The 19,773-nt window shown below is 43.9% G+C and overlaps 2 protein-coding genes across 7 annotated transcripts; both read left to right on the plus strand.

The window, feature by feature from the left end:
- Window positions 1-3,775: 3,775 nt before the first annotated feature.
- Window positions 3,776-6,965, plus strand: thpo (thrombopoietin). 2 transcript variants are annotated; one of them, XM_078287925.1, is made up of 5 exons: window positions 3,776-3,850; window positions 4,024-4,148; window positions 4,359-4,445; window positions 4,839-5,003; window positions 5,773-6,965. In XM_078287925.1, the coding sequence occupies exons 1-5, from the start codon at window positions 3,838-3,840 to the stop codon at window positions 5,917-5,919; spliced, it is 537 nt and encodes a 178-aa protein (XP_078144051.1). In that variant the 5' UTR covers window positions 3,776-3,837; the 3' UTR covers window positions 5,920-6,965. The 2 variants fall into 2 exon arrangements, with proteins under 2 accessions (XP_078144051.1, XP_078144052.1); XM_078287926.1 differs by having other exon boundaries at window positions 5,776-6,965.
- A 547-nt stretch (window positions 6,966-7,512) lies between these two features.
- Window positions 7,513-16,124, plus strand: LOC139931591 (solute carrier family 12 member 9-like). Of its 5 annotated transcripts, none has more exons than XM_078287743.1 (15): window positions 7,513-7,814; window positions 8,212-8,346; window positions 8,669-8,806; window positions 8,904-9,010; window positions 9,187-9,388; window positions 9,706-9,813; window positions 10,012-10,123; window positions 10,605-10,762; window positions 12,839-12,921; window positions 13,412-13,536; window positions 13,729-13,921; window positions 13,998-14,172; window positions 14,360-14,506; window positions 14,633-15,255; window positions 15,355-16,124. In XM_078287743.1, the coding sequence occupies exons 1-15, from the start codon at window positions 7,613-7,615 to the stop codon at window positions 15,586-15,588; spliced, it is 2,742 nt and encodes a 913-aa protein (XP_078143869.1). In that variant the 5' UTR covers window positions 7,513-7,612; the 3' UTR covers window positions 15,589-16,124. The 5 variants fall into 5 exon arrangements, with proteins under 5 accessions (XP_078143869.1, XP_078143868.1, XP_078143870.1 ...); XM_078287742.1 differs by having other exon boundaries at window positions 14,633-14,924; window positions 14,958-16,124; XM_078287744.1 differs by having other exon boundaries at window positions 8,913-9,010; window positions 15,379-16,124.
- Window positions 16,125-19,773: the final 3,649 nt, after the last annotated feature.

Genomic DNA, 19,773 nt, shown 5'->3' on the forward strand with positions numbered 1-19,773 from the left:
AACTTGAGGGTTTTCAAACTTCCTCAAGCCAAAGAAAACATGCTCACATAACCCATACATAGCATTGTTTTTAGAAATGGAGTAGCAAAGCAGCGGATTGCTAATGACTTCTAGCTTTACGATAGCGGCATCACATTATACAGTTTAACCGGTCATAGGGCTGCGGGCCTTTGGGTACCGAATGCTCTGATCCTTCACAGGTTGAAAGACTTAATTCCTCTGAGAGACAAAGCCTCTGACTGGCTGACAGATAAAACAATCCTACACAAGACTGTAGCTGATAGGCTGTTGGCAAGGCAACCAGTTCAAAGCGGTGGACCACAGGCACAGGAATGGACCGGTACCTCAGAGACCACTGAGTTTGTACAGCAATGGGGGGCAGGAGGGGGCTAACACACACAAACACTCTCTCACTATCTCTCTCTCTCTCTCTCTCTCTCTCTCTCTCTCTCTCTCTCTCTCTCTCTCTCCCTCGCAGAGTGAATACCAATCACCTACTTATTCATGCACTTCAGGTTCCGTGCACCTTCGGCCTACAACTCATCCTCACATCACATCCTCCTCTAGTAACTGAGGGTAAACGGTGTCAGTGACTTTGTTTCATCATTACGCTGGATGCAGCTGGCAGCCACAGACAGGCAGCTGTATTGTGGCCCCTGCAGCAGAAGAACTGGGTGCTCTGCAGCCCCAAGCACCAGCACACTGACCCACATCTCTCCATCTCAGCAGGCTTCTTCCAAAATACATACCCACCTCTGGAGGCTGGTTTGGTACCAGCATACGAGGGGAAAAATTATACGTCACCAGTCATGTGTGTGTGTGTGAGAGAGAGAGAGAGAGAGAGAGAGAGAGAGAGTGTGAGTGAGATAGAGGCGGAGTGAAAAGGAGAGAGATCAATGTTTTTGCCTCCTATATGATTAGAAAGCATGGAGGAAATGATCACTTGCGTTTTCCAGAACTCATTACAAAAAGGCTTTAAGGCATTTTAGGGTTAAGATTAGAATTAGAGTTAGGTTTAGTCAAGGTGAAGACTGTGATTGTAGTTCTGAAGGTTAGGTTTAGTGTTAAGGGTTAAGTTATGATTGTAAGTGTAATCAAGTGTCCTCATAAAGTAGCCTATAACAGCATATGGATGTGTGTGCATGTCAGGGAAAGTTCTCATATAGCCCATTTCATGAATTTCAAGAAGGTCATCATCAAAAATCTTCTCTCATCAACTCTATTTTTTTATTCCGGCAACTTCTTCCCTTAAAATCAATTATGCTAAATCTGAATATTGATTGGGGACGCATAATGAGTCGACACATTAATTGATTTGATATAAAAGGTGGAACTATGTGCATTTTGTCATGATAATTCTACCGCAATATAAGGACCTACAAGGACCTTGAGTCCTTCTAATGTCCGGATGCGCAACATCGATTGGGATGTACAACCACCTGTACCCCTTTCTGTTTTGTTTCGCAAGTTTCTCAATTATAAGTGATAGCTACTGCTACAACGTGCAGAAAATACTTAAACTCTCGTGGAATAACCGCACAATGACACTAGATTATCAGCAAATGATCGCTAATCCAATCAGACCTTCAATAACCGTTTGCCCTTGAGCAAGACATGGCCAAAGTTCAACGGCAAGTAGACACACATAGGATTTGACACTTCGAGAAGGAAAAGAGAGTGTGATCCATCTCGTCAGGACGCAGTATACTTACGGTTTTCCCTCGGGCTGCTTTGCTCCTCTTTTTTCTTCTCTCCTCCTCAGGTTATGGATCCAAAATCGTCAGCTGTGTCCCTCCATTGCGCCTTGGTGGAATAATGACTGAAAAAAAGGATACACAGCTACAGGTTGCAGCACCCCCTCGATCGGGGACCTGGTCGGGCAGCGGATCCCTCGTGAGGATCACACTTGACTCCACCGAAGGGAATTCTCAGTAGATCCCAATTAATGGCCTGTTGCTGGTGCGCAATCCACACAACGTCGCGCCAAAGTTGTCAACACAGCGCGCAATTACCGGCTTTGCGCCTGCAGACCAGAGCAGACAGCAGCTGGCTGGCTTTGGAGACCAGGAGCGACAACAGCCAGCCGTCTGAGAGTGCGGCTGCATGGATTTTGGGCATAGAAAACTCTATAATAAGATGCTACAGTCCCCCCGTCGGCTCGAGTTGTGGTGGGCGGGAGACAGCAGGGTACCGGGTGTCGTGTCCGTGATGCAATGCGGGTACCGTCAGTGCCATGGCCCCCCGTTTTCTCCTTGTGTGCAGAAATCCAGGCGCTCCGGTCATTATCTGCGGAGCCGCGGCGCACATTCGTCTTAATTAACGGCGGTCGGGATTTTCTGCAGAGATATTAGGACGCGTGGAGAGAAACAAAGAACATGTGTGTAGTGTCCATAGTCAGCCAGTCTCTCTCTCTCTCTCTCTCTCTCTCTCTCTCTCTCTCTCTCTCTCTCTCTCTCTCTCTCTCTCTCCCTCTCTCTCTCTCTCTCTCTCTCTCTCTCTGTCTGTCTTATCCCTTTCTCTCTCCCACTCCCTCTGTATGTGACATCGACGACACACACACACACACACACACACACACACACCAGTTAATTTAAGGTGTCATGCGTCTTGATCATAGCGCACATGGATAGATTGGGCATAAATAAGAGAGGGGGGGGGGCTCAATCAGTGTCCGAGGTGTTTGTTTTATGACTGTGAGACGGGGTGAGCACGTGTGTCTGAAATGAGAATAAATGGTGCATTCCCCCATGTTTTCTCTTGCCCGTGGGTTTGACAGCTATTACATTTTTCACCCCGCACCCCCCCCCGGCTGGAATTGAATTGGAGCGTCACCGCATCTCGCAGCTGCGGCCCCCGGGCATTACAACCCGATAGATGATTGTATCCGGGGTGAAGAACACTTGTTCACTTCTCCTCCTGAGAAATAAATACAGCGAGCATGGCTATAAAACGATCCCGGGATGTCTAATCAGGATGACAATGATTTCACCTTGTCCTCGGTGCGAAGACGGATAGGCCTGTTATAACACATGGAGGGTAACATACCCACATTGAACTGTAATAATGGTCACAACTAAAGTTATAGAAACAAAAAATATGGGGCTTTTGGCCCCAGGGAGAACAGCAGATAGTCTGGCTTGTGCCTGTAAGGTCGATACCTGGACGAATATGCCATATGCCTTGAGGATATTTTTTGATATAATCCTTTGATATAGAAAGAGACTTGTGGGTCTATCTGAAATCCAATCAATAAACACGCTTTTGTAAGCTGTGTACGTGCATTATGTCAGATAGAGAGAAGTAATCATACACACACACACCCACACACAGAGAGAGAAGGGGGGTACGTGTGTCGTTCCCATCAGTTTTGTGAATTAGCCTATATGAACCCAAGCTGATAACTCTATTGGCCAAATGAAACCTTGACAAAAAAGTAAACAGCCTCCAGCAGTAGGCTATTCAACGACTGGATTCAGCGTCAGCTGTGTAAATCGAGTCTTTCACAATAATAAATCATTAACCGGTTACTCAGCATGCTGTCCCCTGAAGCCAGCAAAATAGCCCTGCTAATATCAATGAAATGCCATTTTCAGTCAATAACATTTTGTTATGTGGCGCAGCAGGGAAGTTGGAGCGCGCCTCCTGCTCTCCGGTCAGATAACACTCGCACTTCCCACTGCTGAATGAGAAGGTGGGAAATCAAGTGGTGAGAAGACAAAAAGGACACGCAGCTTCTCTTTATGAGAGAAAAACACCACAGTGGACATAGGCTGTTTTCCATCTGTTACTTTTCTTAATGGAACAAATGTATACCCATCGGGAGCGGCCAAGCGGGGCATGGCTTTAAGCAGTGAGTAATGGGCAGAAACTAATCAAAGTTTTACTCTTATGATGATTTCTGAAACAAGTTGGCTTATGGCATCACAGTTTCAAGAGGTAGTGTGTGTGTGTGTGTGTGTGTGTGTGTGTGTGTGTGTGTGTGTGTGTGTGTGTGTGTGTGTGTGTGTGTGTGTGCTTGTCCAGGACTCCTGCTGCTCTGCATGGTAGCCTCTGAGGTGTGGGATGCTGAGACCAGACCCATAGACTTTGTGTGTGATGGAGAGTCCAGGAGGGCTATGAACGCTGTGGCAGATCTGGAGACGGCACTGGTGAGGCCCGTTGACAAGACTGTTGAAAGATAAACCTTCTCTGTACTTGTCTGTCTCTCTGTTCTCCTGCTGATCTGTCAGTCTGCCAGAGTGATGTATCTGTTCCCCCTGTAGTCACCTGTCTGTCTGTCTGTCTGTCTGTCTGTCTGTCTGTCTGTCTGTCTGTCTCTTTGTCCACCTGTTTGTCTGTCTCCTATCGCCTCCCCGCAGAGAGACTGTGATGGTTTGACGACTCTCTCCTTACCCGTTCAGCTCCCCTGCATCAAGGTTCACAAAGCATCTTGGGAAAACAAATCAGTATGTGTTCACATATTTGAGTCCAAAATCATCTACCACAATGGCTTATTAATGTTAATTTTAGTGTCTAGTCTAGTCTTGTTTATTTATATAGACCTTTATCACAGTCACATATACCATATATATACCATACACATATATATATATACATCATATTCACGCTATACTAGGTCATATATATATACTTCATATACATTGTTTACTACACCGTATACATACTACACATCATATACTACATACTACATTATTTTAGTGTCTTATCTTGTGTTTAATGATTCCTTCTGAAACGATTACATTTCTCTGTGTTCTGTCTTTCTTTTCCTCTCTGTGTGTGTGTGTGTGTGTGTGTGTGTGTGTGTGTGTGTGTGTGTGTGTGTGTGTGTGTTGCCACAGCATCAGGAGAAGAGAGGAGACATAGTCGCATCGTTGGGGCTTCTCATTGAAGGCGTGAAGGTTGCCAGGGCCCTGAGCCAGCCGGGATGTGTCTCCTCTCTGCTTCAAAGACTGGAGCACAGCATCAGCAACTACCTGCACATCCTCACACACCTCGAGCTGAGCGTAAGAGCCTGTCATGGTGTCGATTTGCATGCAATTATGCCAACAAGCACACAGGCGCATGTGGCCCTGGTCTCAAGTCTGTCTGTCTTATTCTCTTCCACTCATCACGACTAACAACGCCACATGAATTCATCAGTGTGATAACGAGAGATCACAGGCAGTAAGTGAGGACTTGTTGATGTGCTTCTCTCTGCTCTGCAGCTGATATGGAGACACTATCAGTTTCCAAAGGCACAGAAGAATCCCGGTTTCCCGTAAACCCATTGCTTTTTGTCTGTTGTATCTCTGCCCGGTAGCAACGGCCTAATTGTGTGACCCCCACGCCTTCCTTCCTCAGGACAAATAGAAGATTAGGAGAGCATGCTTAGCTGATGAGACAGCCGTTAACCCCTTACATCATGAAAGTCACACACAGAGTGCAAGATGGATGTTCTGTTTGGAGTGCAGAATCTGTGTCTTACGTAATATCCGCAAATCTTCTGACTTAACATTGGCAAGAATCAGTTTTTAACAGTACTTTGGCCTTTACTGTTACTCTCCATCTGCAAATAGTGACATTTTTGTGAGTGGCAGTGGGGCGTTATCTTCTCCCCTCCTTTGCCTTTTCATTTCTAGCCTCCTCTCCTCCTTTTTGTTCCATTTATTGTCTTTCTTTTACTCTTTTGCTATTTTTTATATTTTACTCTTTTTTTATATTTTACTCTTTCACCATTTTTTTTTACCACCATTCTGACCACTGTTCCCTCTTTGTATTTTCTGTGTGGACCAGCAGGGGCCAGTGGAGAGTCCGGTGTTGTCCTGTGTTCCTCAAAGCACCCAGAGTCTGACTACAGTCCTGTGGACCTACAGCCGACTGATCTCTGGCAAACTCGAGTGGCTTGTGGTGAATCTGGCAGACAAATGCACTCCCCAGTGACAAAAGAACAACTTCAGCGGACTCCATGCTCTTCAAATATAGGGGGATAAGTTCAACTCCATGCCTGTCCCAGGTCAATTAAAACAGAATGATACTCCACCTGGGCAAAATAGCAGAAGTGATCAGAATTTCCACTTTGGTATTTTACCTTTCACAAAAGCCCCTTTTGTTAGCAGGCTGCCTTTGTATCCTGTGAGGTGTCCAAAGACTAAAGAGTCACTCAGTGGAAGAGGATAAGACTTTTGGAGTAAAAAGTGGAAACATACTCTTCTCTGCTGGTCATTATGAGGAACTACAGCTACTTCCTCTTGTTCACTGGAGAGCTGTCGAGAAAAATGAAAGACAGAGCGCTGGCTATAATGTTTCTGCAGAAATATAATGAGCATAATGGATGAGTGAATGTATGATAAGAGGATTGCTTTCACCATTCTTCATAAAATGAGGGATGCTTTAAACCTGGCTGTAGAACAGACACAGGCCTACAGAGTATACCTCCCAGCAAAAAACATCAAAAGGTCAAATAATCTTACTTTTTTTATGTACAGGCAGCTTCCTCATGTTCCCACTGATTCTGTGAATGAGCGTCTATCTCTCCTTGTCCTGAGTTAGCCTTCCAAGCGGGAATCAGTCCAAACAGCTTTCCCCTCAGGTGTTGTGCAGCTTGTTCACCTGGCCAGAACTGTCACTTTTCTAGCCAGCTTATTTTTGTTTGTTTGTTTGTATTCATGCCAGAGAATTAATTACTAAAGGTCTAATTTCAGATTGCTTTTGCTCCTGCTAGTGGTGCAAAGCTCTAGTAAAGTGGATGGAAGCTTTAAATATCCAACCAGATTTCTTTAATTTCACAATCCCTGCAATTCAGCATTGATTATTATTATAATATTGATCAATATTTGTCAGACATTCCTTGTAAATGTGTTGGAAACTAGAAAAAAAATAACAAAATCACTTGGACTTTCAAAAGAGACTATATAATGAAGATTAATGAGACTTAAACAAGTTGCTCAGCCTTCTGGTATAGATTTAGTGAGCAGTATACTGGAGTGTTTATTCTCGTTGCACTTTTACCTGTTTACATTTTCATTCTATAAAAGTTGTTGATTTTACATAGACGTGTACCTTCTTGTTTATTGTTTATCTCAGCATTTTTGTCAGTAGGGCAAATACTTTTAACTTACTGTGTGAAATAAGCCACGTGTTAAGACTTAATTATTTCTGTAGCCTATGTAAATACCCAATTTATGCACCCAGCAGGCAATTTTTGTACCAATTTATATTAACAGTAATGCTGCTGACGAGAAACAGTTTTTGAACATAAACTTGTCTAATTTCATACATCATACTTGCTTTTTCTAACGACGTCAACAAATATAAACAAATCAGCCATTGGATAATTATGTCAAGGTAAACCTGTAACTGATTGGTTGAAGCAATTACAGGAAGCAACGTCACTGTTTCAATTAGAGCGGCGCGCTTACCTGCAGAAGGTGAAGTGCTCGGTAGTCGGCACAGCGGAGGCCTGCAGGTGGACGGACATGACTGAATTAGTTAAATGTCTGTTCAAATTGTTGCGCATTGCACCGAGAAGGGGACGTTACTAACTTTTGCGGTTGAAGTTCTGTTCCCATAGGTGAAATTGTGCTTTTCATTTGACACCTGCAACCTGTAGTCACCGTGGCAGAAATTGGCCACCATGACAGAAAAGGCTCCTCTTCTCCACTACCGACTCACCGCCGCCAAGGAGCCGGACGGTGTGTCCCGTCCCACCGGGGTCACGGTGGAGAAACACGGCCGCCGCCCAAAGGGCAAAACCGCCGCGAAGCTAGGCGTGGTTTTTGGAGTTGTTATCCCGACTTTACTGTCTATGTTTAGCGTTGTCGTGTTCCTGAGAATCGGTGAGTATGACTGCCACACACAATGAATGAATCATTTAATATTTGTCCACAACGAAAAATCGCAAGGCCTAGCCTACATGTTCCTGTAGGGACTCATAGTGTATCTGTGGCACTCGGTAGTGAGCAGTGTGCCCATTTAATACTTTATTTATTTATTTTTTTAATCTCCTATCCTATTACTTGCCCTATAGGAATTTCTGTGTTATCATTTTTGACCTAGAGTAGCTGCAATTACCTGTCTAGCTCTGTACAACGCATCAGACTTCTTGGAGGCTTATATTCTTACCCTAACCCTATTAAATAAACTTGATTAACAATTAACACCTGGCTTTTTTTTTTTGTCATGTGTTGTTCAAGTGATGGTTTTTGTAAGGCTAGTTTCCTCTGTTTCTTTTAGGATTTGTCGTGGGTCAAGCGGGGCTCTACCAATCCATTGGCATGTTCCTGGTGGCCTACTTAATCATTACCATGACTGTCCTCTCTGTCTGTGCCATCTCCACCAACGGGGCTTTAGATGCTGGAGGTGCCTACTGTATCCTTCAGTGTCGAGAGTGTCTTTAGATGAAGCCCAGAGCCAAGGGTTGGTTTCGGTCTGTCTCCCTCATGAGATATGATTAAGCCTGGGTAGTGGGTTGAAAAAATCTCCCTACTCTGAATTCTCTCCATTATTTAACCCAATCACAAATTGTATGGTTACCCCTCCTAGTTTTAACTTGACTAATTATGTGGTTGATGCACAACCCTCCTAATTTGGGTGAGAAATTCATTGAAGCAGGGAGATTTTGTGCCTATAATTATAGTTGCCCTACATTAACTAATTTGCAGTCATGAGATACCTCAACTTGGATCCCCAGACATGATCAGTCGAGCCTTGGGTCCAGAGTTCGGCGGCAGCATTGGGATTATGTTTTTCTTTGCCAATGTGTGTGGCAGCGCTCTCTATATTTTGGGCCTGGTTGAAGCTATCATCTCTGCATTTGGCATCCCAGAAGGTAGGGTGCATGAAGGGCATGATGGGAGATCCCGAGGGGTGTGTGTGTGTGTGTGTCTACGTTTTTAATTAACTGTCTCCCTCCCCTGCCTCTTCAGATGTTGCAGCAGACGTTGCAGGACCTCATCAGGTGTTGCCGTCAGGATACTGGTGGTCACTGCTCTATGGCACCGCCCTGCTCTTCCTCTGTCTCGTCGTCTGCCTGGTGGGACTCAACACAACATTTTTAATTAGGATACATTCAATCAACTGATCCCTGTTGATTATACAAACAGAGGGGGCTTTGTGATTTTTAATTTTCTGATAGAACATTTTAAATAAAAGCAATTATCCCATAGTACGCCTCTGTCTTGCTTCACATTAAATGGTTTGTCATTACAGGTGGGAGCCCACATCTATGCCAAAGCCACCTTTATCATCTTCATCATTGTCGTGACCGTCCTGGCTACCATCTTCATCAGTTTCCTCATTGTGGGGCCCAGAGTTGTGATGCTGTCTGACACTTCTGGTGTCAACATGACCGGCCCGATCAGCGGCAACTACACAGGCCTCCGGCTCCACACTTTAGAGAGCAACCTATGGTGTAGGTGTTGAACACGGTGCTGTATGTTGTCACATGTAGTGGTTTGGGATTTTATAAGATTTGATAAACTTAATCTATTTAAACAACCTGGGATTAAAATTCTTATTTGGCTTTGATTTGACAACTCAGGATTTTGATCTATTTAAGCAGCCTGTGTCTGAGAAGAAAATGATTTATTGAATCCAGTATGGTATACATCCCTGCTGTCTATATATAAATGATCCCTGCTGTCTACATATAAATGATCCCTGCTGTCTACATATAAATGATCCCTGCTGTCTTCATGTAAGTGATCCTCCTCATGTCACTCCTTCCAGCTGACTACACAGTAGACTACACTACCGGTGCCATGATGAGTTTTGTCACGGTGTTTGCTGTCATGTTCAACGGCTGCACTGGAATCATGGCTGGCTCCAACATGTCAGGTGAGAGGAAAAAGTGTCTATAATAACCTAATTAATAAGTGCTTGGTGAAAGGCAGGCATGTGTAGCTCCAAGATGGAAGTGAATTCATGCGTATACATCTGGGAAAGGCAGAAGTCTGAGTGGACTGTGTTTGTTTTTCGGGTGTTAATTCAAGCGCTTGTGTTCAAAAAGGAACTTTCCTTTCATGTGTTGTTCAGGTGACCTGAAAAACCCCAGCTATTCCATCCCAAGAGGAACCCTGGCAGCAGTGCTCATAACCTTCATCACATACAATCTCCTTAGTCTGCTGGCAGCTTGGTCCTGTGACCGGTTGGGGACACACACACACAGACACAGACACACACACACAGACACACACACAAACACAGACACACACAGTAGTTCTGTACTGTTCAGTACTGGCACAAAGGTGCCGGAATAGAAAACGTAAAAGTTAATTCAGTGTCTAAAAAATTACACTCAAAATCATCAGCTCTAAAATTCAAAGCTGTAGAAAAATAGCCCATAAAATCATAGTCCTTTTTTAGAATCACTGGAATGGAAAAAGAACAGTATGTTTCAGAAAAGAAATAGCTGCATAAATAAGCATGATTTACTGCCTGTTTGAGAAGTAGAATGTCTTCGCTGTAGTTTAAGTGATTTTTAAATCAGGGTTTTTGTTTTGTTTGTACACAGAACAAAAAAATAAAGTGGTATTATTAGGACAGATTTCTAAAGTGCTGAAGCAAGTATGCAATTAATATTGTTGACAAAAATTCATATTTGGAGTTGTGTCCCTCATCTCTCCTAGCCGCCTCCTCCAAAGAAATTACAGTTTCCTTGGGGACATCAATATCTGGCAGCCCCTGGTGACAACGGGCATCTACTGCTCCACCATATCTGCTGCCATGAGTAACCTCATAGGAGCCTCCAGGATCCTCTATGCCCTGTCCAAAGATGACCTGTTTGGTGAGATCCTGTGACACCGTCTTATCTGTCCCCCACTATCTAATCTTTATCATTTGTATCTTCGCTGTACGACTAAGCCTTACCTACCAGGTAGCAACAAATTAAGTTTCCTTATGTGTTAATTGACTAAGCGGGTTTTGGCTGATGGGGTCTCTGGCCAGTGGCTTTGTGAGAAGGATTTAAATGACTAACCCAGTTTATGTTTGTGTTACATGGCTGAATAGTTGATCCAGAGTACATGAAAGCATATCCCAACTCCAGCTGGTCTTCTATAGAGCTGCGTCACCATTTCAATAATGATCAGCCATCTGTTGCAATAGGAGGCCTCCAAATGCGAGAAATTGACACTTGTTATTAATATCATCATGTCTCATTTTCCCAGTGCAGACATGTTAATTTGCAAAGCATTATATGACACAACAGATGGTTTGCAGTGTTGACCTTGTCAAAAAAATCCACTCATTGGGCTTCATTCACGAAATGTGCGTATGATCATATTTGATCTTAAAGTGTACTTCCGAACTTTTCCACAAACATTTCGGCATGCATCATTTTTTTTCTTACCTGAATTTGTTCTTTGGTACAATCAAAATCTATGTGTGTTTGGAAACATGCGTGGGACATTACGCATAAAGCAGTTTCTACTTAGAATGCCTTATTCTTTAAGGGAAATCTATTAAAGCAGTCCCAGACCTCATTATCAACAACAAAATGTGTTTCAGTCCATTTGTAAGCCTAGTGATAATAACCATATTAACAAAGCTAGGCCGATATGAACAAATTCATAGGCAATTCTATTCAATTGGAAACCTGAGTGATTAATTATTATCGTATATATATTATCATACATATATTATTATGTTATTTATTGATCAATAAAGTTCTATCTTATCTTACCACAGGAGCAATAGACTGTGCGCATCAAAGCACCGTCTCCAAACGCTTTCCCCTATTTAAATTTAATTAATTTGTGACGCCAACCTAAACCTCCTACATGTGGTTTCCCCTGTCCAGGAGGGAGCCACCATTGGACTGAATGGAAGTTAACCAGAGTCTCAAGACTAACTAGTTTGTCTCTAGGTGATAGAGGTTATGCATTGACCACATTGCTAATAACACACCTGATAAACCTTCAGACCCCTCAGCAGCGATCATATAATGATCATACGGCCACTCGCTCCGCCACAGAGCGCAGCATGCTGAGCTGGAAGGCTGTGATGAGTTTGGACACCGCAGGAAGAAAGCTCCTGTCAAGAGCTACAGTCAAAACCAACAATATTATTATAAAGCATAAAGTCTGAGCTTACCATCAGATGGAGATGCTGCTTGAATTAAACCAGTGTCCAACTCCGCTGATGACTGGACACCTGACAGCACAGTCTCCATATTATTTCCCCAAACATTGTGGCAGCGCCCTGCCCTCCGCCTGAAGCTAATAAACTGCATCTATTTGGAATTAGACTATCGCCCTCACTTTTTAGATTCTAACTGTAAGTCAAACCGTTTCTTTTTAATTTAATTCAAGGTGTGTGTTTCTGATGTTGCAGCATTGACAGCATCAGTAATTTCTTGCCATGTTTTCTTTCTCAGTTGCTGTCACTCCACCGCTTACACTTTTAAAAAGTATATATATTTTTTTCTCACTCCCAACAACAACACTTCTATTTCAGAGTTTGAATTTTTCTTCTTGGGTCTGTTTGCCATTCTCCACCACTCCAGTAATGCTTTCCATTTGCGCACGACCCTTCTGACAGCAGGCCTTTTATGGAGTTGCCAGGGCGTCTACCTATGCTAATCAGCATCAACAGGCACACGCATCCAATTAAGGAACAAGTGGCATTCATCATCAGATACACCTGGAATACGAAAAAATCGAGACTCTGCTCATGCTTCATGAATCCCACGTTGGTTTTGCGTAGGCATGTTTCTTAAGAACAAAAGTAAGAACAATTTAAGAAAAGTTTCGTGAATGAAGCCCATTGTGTTTTTGGCGCAAGGATCAATGCAGGAGGACCATGAGCCATACTGAAGGGCTGAGACTGACTTTCCTGTTGTTGATGTTGTAAAAATCTATAGGTGGCGTCCTGGCTCTGGCGAGGAAAACGTCTCTGAGTGGCAACCCCTGGGCCTCAGTGCTCATCTCCTGGTGTCTTGTACAGGTAGAATTATATAATAGAGTCATTAACTGTCCCCCTTGTGCATAAAGTTTAGAGTGACTCTACTTAAGCTCTGCTTAGTCGATACGTTGCTGTCATTGGATATAGCTTTAACTCCAACCTGTCAAGTCATTTATCACAGTGGTTCTCAAAGTGTGGTCCAGGGACCCCAGGCGTCCTTTTTAATTTCACGCTCATTTAATTCAGTAGAAATTGTCCCAGTTAGAGAATATACAAAAATGACTAATCATAGGTTTCACTGTCCTCACAGTTGTCTCCCTACTTGCAGTGTAGACAGTTACACAATTTTATACTAATCTACTAATTTACAACGAATACTAAATTGACAACAACAAAAATCTTCCCATGTAGAGGTCCCTTGGCCAACATCTCTGTGGCCTAATGTGTCTGTCTGGGGGTCTGTGACATGAAAACTGATGACGTTTAACTTTTTGAAGTCAACCAAATTGGTGTTCATTCTTCCTACCACTAGGTGGTGCTGTTTTCTGGGAAATTGAACACCATTGCCGGAATTGTAACTATCTTCTTCTTGTTGGTCTATGCTGCTGTGGACCTGGCCTGTTTGGCCCTGGAATGGGCTTCAGCACCCAATTTCAGGTACAGTATAGTTAACTTGGGTCCAAACAATCCTTTAGACCTCAGTTCTTTAGGAATTACAGATCGGCATATTGCAGTGAATCAAGCATCTTTTGGAATCCACATTTCTTGTTTTGTCACACTAAACCTGTATCAAAAGCTGATTTTCATTCCATGTTCTCTCCCTGTTTTTTTTTTAATTTTGTTTTAAAGACCCTCATTCCGTTACTTCACCTGGCATACCTGCGTTCTGGGCATCCTTGGCTGCCTGGTCATGATGTTCCTGATCAGTGCCATTTATGCCTTTGCCAGCATAGCCTTCATGCTGCTGCTCTTAATGCTTATCCACTACCTCTGTCCCACCAGCAACTGGGGCTACATCAGCCAGGCCCTCATCTTTCACCAGGTACACCCACTGTCTCACAAAATGCAACCATAGAACACAAGTGCATATGAATTACTCCATCCTCTGTTTCACTCAGGTGCGTAAATACCTGTTGATGCTAGATGTGCGAAAGGACCATGTGAAGTTCTGGAGGCCCCAGGTGCTGCTGATGGTGGCAAACCCACGCAGCTGTACAGGCCTCATCACCTTCATAAATGACCTGAAGAAGAGTGGCCTCTATGTGCTGGGACACGTCCAGATGGGGTTACTGGGTAAGACTGGTGTGGTTAGGTCAGAGCTGGGGTCTGTATAGGAGAGGGCTGGTTCATAATTGGTCAGCGCTATATAGGAGAGAACAAAAACATGCTGCTTTTGACGGCATGAGGTCCATGCTTGTGGATCAGTGATAGTCCACATCTTTGACATTTTCTTTCCTTATGTGTGTGATTGGTCTTTCAGATGGGTTGCCCTCTGACCCCCTGCAGAGCTGTTATGACTCATGGCTGTCTCTAGTGGACCATCTCAACATCAAGGCCTTCGTCAACCTCACCCTGGCCGACTCTGTCCGACACGGAGTCCAGAACCTGCTCTTCATCACAGGCTTTGGTTAGCAATTTTCGCTTTTGTCTGTACAACCATTTGGGTATGTCTGTTTACATCATTGACCAATTGTGACAAGGAGCTTGTGTGATTGACAATGTGTGCAAACTTGCCACATCTGTTTGCATCTAGGTGGAATGAGGCCGAACACGCTGGTCTTGGGTTTCTATGATGACTGCACCCCTGAAGACAATCTCCAAGGCAAAATTCACCTGTCTACAGGCCACGGCTTGGATGCAGTGAGCCCAACCAAGAACCCCAGAGAACAACGCCCCCCCTTCTTCCCAACTCTGAGGGGAGTCGAGGAAACCAAAGACCTCCAGGAAGAGGAATATGTGTCGGTGATTGCTGACACTGTCAAAATGGGGAAAAATGTGGCACTGGCCCGTTACTTCAACCAGTTCAACCGGGAGGAGATCTTTGGGTCGGGGCGAAAGGTTGGGTGTCACCGTGGCAGGATGGGGCCATTTGTTGATGTGTGGCCTCTGAACCTCCTTCGACCAGACAGCTGTGGCTATGTGGACACCTGCTCACTGTTCCTGTTGCAGCTGGCCTGCGTGCTTCATGAGTCCCGCGCCTGGAGCCAGACGAGACTGCGCCTCTTTCTGTGCGTGGAGGCCGGGTGGAGCCTGCAGGAGGAGGAGGAGGCGAAGCTCCGGGTGATGCTGAAGGAGCTGAGGATCTCGGCTCAGGTGCAGACGGTGGCCTGGGACCAGGTGGTGGCGCTGCACTGGCAGAGACGAGGAGAGAGGGGGGCGGGGAATCGAGAACAACCTGGAGAGGATGAGGAGAGGGACGGGAATGAAAAGGAAGAGGAGGCTGAGAAGCAAGAGCAGGAGGAGGAGAGTATACAGAGGTTCCCCAACAATGCTGCGCAGCTGACGGATGAATATATCTGTGCTGTCAACAATCTGATTCGTCAGCATGGAGCTCCTCCCCCTGCTGTACGTTTCCTGTACTTGCCCCGCCCACCAGCAGACACAAGCCGTTACCTGGCCTACCTGCACCAGCTGGACCTGCTGAGTCGAGACCTGGGACCTACACTGCTCATCCACGGGGTAACTCCTGTGGTCACTACTGACCTCTAGTCTTTTACTATCAACTACTTAATCCATCATTGACCTTGGTCCCATATTGTTCATCCATGGGATTATGCCTGTCATCACCAATGGTTCTCAATTCTTTACCTGACATTTAACCTTGCACCGACTAGTATAAGACCTGGGACTCGCACTACAACAGTCCATCTTTCCACTTGACTCAACAACTTTCCTACATATGTGCTCTCCATATGCTACCAAGACACTGCCACACATCGGAAATCGATGAATTACGTGGACATAATGACCTCACATTTACTCATGGGAGATCTGGGAATTGGGTCAAATTATGCGTGTCACTATTTTTAGGCTGATTCTTCATCACAGGGATTTGGAGCTATATTGATATACATATGTATGTGCACATTTTGTGGGGCGAAGAGAAGAAAGTCCTGAAAAAAACACTTCTTTCTTAACTGTTCGTACCCTTAAAATAATATTTTCACACGGGGATAATATATGTCCTCCCTTTTGAACATCATGTGAACCATCTGTGTTTTTGTACATGTCAATGGAAAAACAAATTAAATTATTGGTATATTACGTCAGATTTGTCTTCTACAATTTCAAGAGAATTTAGTGGAGAAAGGGGATAGATAGCTACCAGGAAAAAACTGTTGAATAATCAGCTTGTCTTGATAACTGAAATAGTCCTTTTTTCTGTCCACACAAATACTGGTGTATTAAAAAACAAGGCTGAGGCATGACTGAGTCTTGCCTCTTAAATGCCTGCAGAGGGCGACATATGCTTAGCAACCTTGCTATGATGGTAGGAACTAAGTTGTACAAAGTCATCCAGCACTAGGATGTCGGTATAGATGGCGCAGTCGAGGCTGAGGGCTTGGACCAAAAGCTTTATACTGTAGTGAAATTGCGAATGCTCCAGCACCTAAGCAGCCACAGAAAGATGTCATCACAGGCTGTAATTGGGGTATATGTAGGCTGATCATGGTTTTGTTGTATGACCCCATACTGGCCTCACAGTCACTAACATTAAATCACTGCTGGTCTCAAGGTTGGTCTGTCCTAACTATTTCCTCTCATGCTGACTTGAACAGTTTTTAAATCCTCAGTTTACCAGTTTGTAAGACAGAGAAGATGCAACATATTGTTTCTTAAGTGTGTTCATTTATCCCAAATGGCATATAATGAAGGACTGTATAAACAGAATTATTTACATTGTGAATTTGTATGACCAAGGCTCTTCCTTGTTGAATAGGTGATGCAGCATTGAATACTGTTGCCATTCCAGATGGGAAACCTTGAATTAAATGACTAATAACAAGCAGGTGAATAATTACTTAACCCTTTGGTCTTCCTGCCATGTTCACTAGAGGAGAATACCTTGTGATGTGAAGAAACAATTATGATGCGATTGAGATAAGATGGTTCGCCGTTTGACCAAACGAATGTACGGACCTGTCATCTGGTTTAATCTTGCATAAAAATACCTGGCTGACGCACTTGGCACATGAGTCTTGTGGTGGGCAATGGCTAGACTGCATCTTGTCATGGAGAAGCAACGCCATCTGCGGCATACGTCACGTTTGCGGCTGAATTCCATGACTTTGCATACAGGAGTAATGACACCCGCCGACACAACGCTGACAAACTGTGTGTGGGAGAGGGTGTGCTGACAGCATGAGGCAGATGGGCTCCAAATACTATAAAGGGATCCCACATTCACACTCATGCAAGTTCACATTGTACGCCTGTTAAGATATAATGGACTGAATCTTTATCAGCATCTGCTACTCATTTTGAAAGCAATAGGTTTTATTGTAATCACAAAGAAGCGATAGTGCCCCCGAAAGGATCCACCCAAACTGTCAGAACAGCCTTTGGTGTCAGATTGAGGGTGATCCCTCTCTTCCGCCTGTGCCGCAAATGGAAAAATGGAGGTACTGAATCACTTCCGGCTGGCGATTGGCTGTGGGAGTCGGGATTGTTGCTGGTGTAGGAAGAGCGTAATGGACTGTGAATATAAAAAGCACTATCCGTCTGTGACCCTCTATCAGGCTGGCACTTGTATTAAGTAGTACAAGAGGAAACAGCATTTACATAATGGAGCCTTCAGATGTATTTGTTGTTAAACCGAGGATGCATGCATTAGTGCCCACATGAGAAAGAGGAGGCAGGTGTATTTTATCTGCAATAAAATGGATAATATGAAATACTGAATAACAAATGAAAGCTGATTTTGAAGCATTATTTTTGGCACAAAGTTTTTAAAAACACTGGCAAAAGAATGACACTTTTTGTATCATCAGGTTGTAATGATCCTGGAACCCAAACAAAGACACCTAAGACACACTTCGAGATCCTCAGAAACCCTAGAAGCAAAGCATGTAAGTTATTAATCCAAGGGAGGGAGATGGAGAAAGATGTTCATCGTGGTCTTTTCTGATGTTTACACCAGGTTCAAGATCTTTTGAAATGAAATGGAATGGAATCCCATGAAATGGCATCTTTACCTATTGAAACAGGATGTTGGGGCGGGACATAATGCAGTGAGGGATCATTCAAAAGTCTAAACCAATGGAATATCAGTCAGGGAGAGAAAGGTACTTTATGGGAGGGGCGGGATTGTTGAAAAATCTGTGATGGTTTTATTGATTGGAATTTATTTTTACGCCCCTACTAGTGAAGCATGAGGTCACCATTAAAGATGCTCTGTTTTCCAGGAAGTAAAGGTAATGGGAGTTCATTTCATGGGGACTTTAAGGCCCCCTCTAATTTACAGCAATTAAAGTTGAAGTGTTTTTCTATGCCAGCAAGGCTTTCGTTTCCCTTTTAGCACCTAGTGCCTTTAAAACTCTGTGTATAATTCTGGCAGGAGGATACTTCTGGCTCTTCCAAATGAAATGAACATAAGAATACAGCACCTATTTATCATCCTTTATCAATAAACATGTAACAGCTGTTGACTGAGTGATCATGTGGAAAACAAAAGCAAGAGCAGAGAAGACTAATTAACCTTACTCAATTAAAAGACATTAAAAGTGCTTTGAAAAGGAACATATGCATCAGCATCCTCAGTAATGGAAGGGGAGCTTATCGGTGCTGCAATTAGATGTGTAAAGAGGTGCAGGATAGCTGGCTGACTCATATCTTTAGCTTCCGTCTTCCATGTTCACAGTGGGATCCACACAGAATACTGACAAGGAAATCATTTCCATCTCCAGTCATCTGTATGTTGTCACAGACCACCCACAGATCAATTCTTTGAAGAGCAGAGCCAAAAAAGAGGCAGGGAGAGAAAGCAAGTGAACATCCGGTCCTATATGCCACAAGATCTTGCACCCTATGTAACAGGTGTGAATCCAGGTCACAGAACAAATGTAACCTTTTGGGAAGCCGAATTGGGTAGCAGAAGGGCGTAGTGACTAGGGAGGCTGCTCTTTGCCAAGAGGGCTCAGGTTCACACCGCCGTAACGTAACCCCTTCCTGCTTCAGAGACGTTACTGTCTAGCTGAGCGGCACAAGTGAAAAGAGAAATTCCCTATGGGATCAGTGAAGTATCACAAAAAAATAAATAACTGTGTGATTCAGGTCAGAGCACCAGTTTATTCTGTATTGTGACGGGTGAAGTTGATACTGGGTATACAGAGAGCTGTTTAACATCACTCTGCCACATCAAGGAGGCGCAGTCTTGGATGTTGAGAGGAATAATAAGACACTATTCTGAACTTTTGAACTTCTTGAGTATGAAATATCCCACCAATCAAGGGCTCTTGATATGATTTTACATCTTCAGCACACTGCAGCAAATTAGATCTCTCTTAACTCAGTCTCAAAATCCATCCTTATACCCTTGTTGCGATAGGTGGAACTAGGCAAAGCTGACCATCAGGTAAAACTGCATATTGCTCATTATCTGTGCACTGAATTCAAAACCAATTCAGAAACACTGACAAACCACAACAAAATTCTAGACCTGGGAGCAAGAAAGGCCCAGACGGGAACGAAAATGACTAATCAGTGGCCTATGTTCTGAAAATAAAAAGTAAGTGAGTAACCCTCCATACACACACAATGTGGATCCTTATGGAAGCAAAATTGAAAAATGCCCTTTAGTATGTGAATAGGGGGATGTAGTGCATGTATCCAAAGCTGCTGATATGCTGCCAGGGTCTGAAGTGACACAATCAGTGCTTTTGTAAGAGTCCCCAC

Source organism: Centroberyx gerrardi, chromosome 13 (genome assembly GCF_048128805.1).
Source record: "Centroberyx gerrardi isolate f3 chromosome 13, fCenGer3.hap1.cur.20231027, whole genome shotgun sequence".
NCBI classification, from domain to species: Eukaryota; Metazoa; Chordata; class Actinopteri; order Beryciformes; family Berycidae; genus Centroberyx; species Centroberyx gerrardi.

What these genes read in the sequence shown, in the direction of transcription:
- thpo (XM_078287925.1), top strand. An exon ending in CAGATCTGGAGACGGCACTG is followed by an intron (nt 4,149 to 4,358) that starts GTGAGGCCCGTT and finishes GCCTCCCCGCAG; the next exon opens with AGAGACTGTGATGGTTTGAC. An exon ending in CATCTTGGGAAAACAAATCA is followed by an intron (nt 4,446 to 4,838) that starts GTATGTGTTCAC and finishes GTGTTGCCACAG; the next exon opens with CATCAGGAGAAGAGAGGAGA.
- LOC139931591 (XM_071925138.2), top strand. Translation starts at nt 7,613, where the DNA reads ATGACAGAAAAGGCTCCTCTTCTCCACTACCGACTCACCGCCGCCAAG. An exon ending in TGCATTTGGCATCCCAGAAG is followed by an intron (nt 8,807 to 8,903) that starts GTAGGGTGCATG and finishes CTGCCTCTTCAG; the next exon opens with ATGTTGCAGCAGACGTTGCA. An exon ending in TCTGTCTCGTCGTCTGCCTG is followed by an intron (nt 9,011 to 9,186) that starts GTGGGACTCAAC and finishes TTGTCATTACAG; the next exon opens with GTGGGAGCCCACATCTATGC.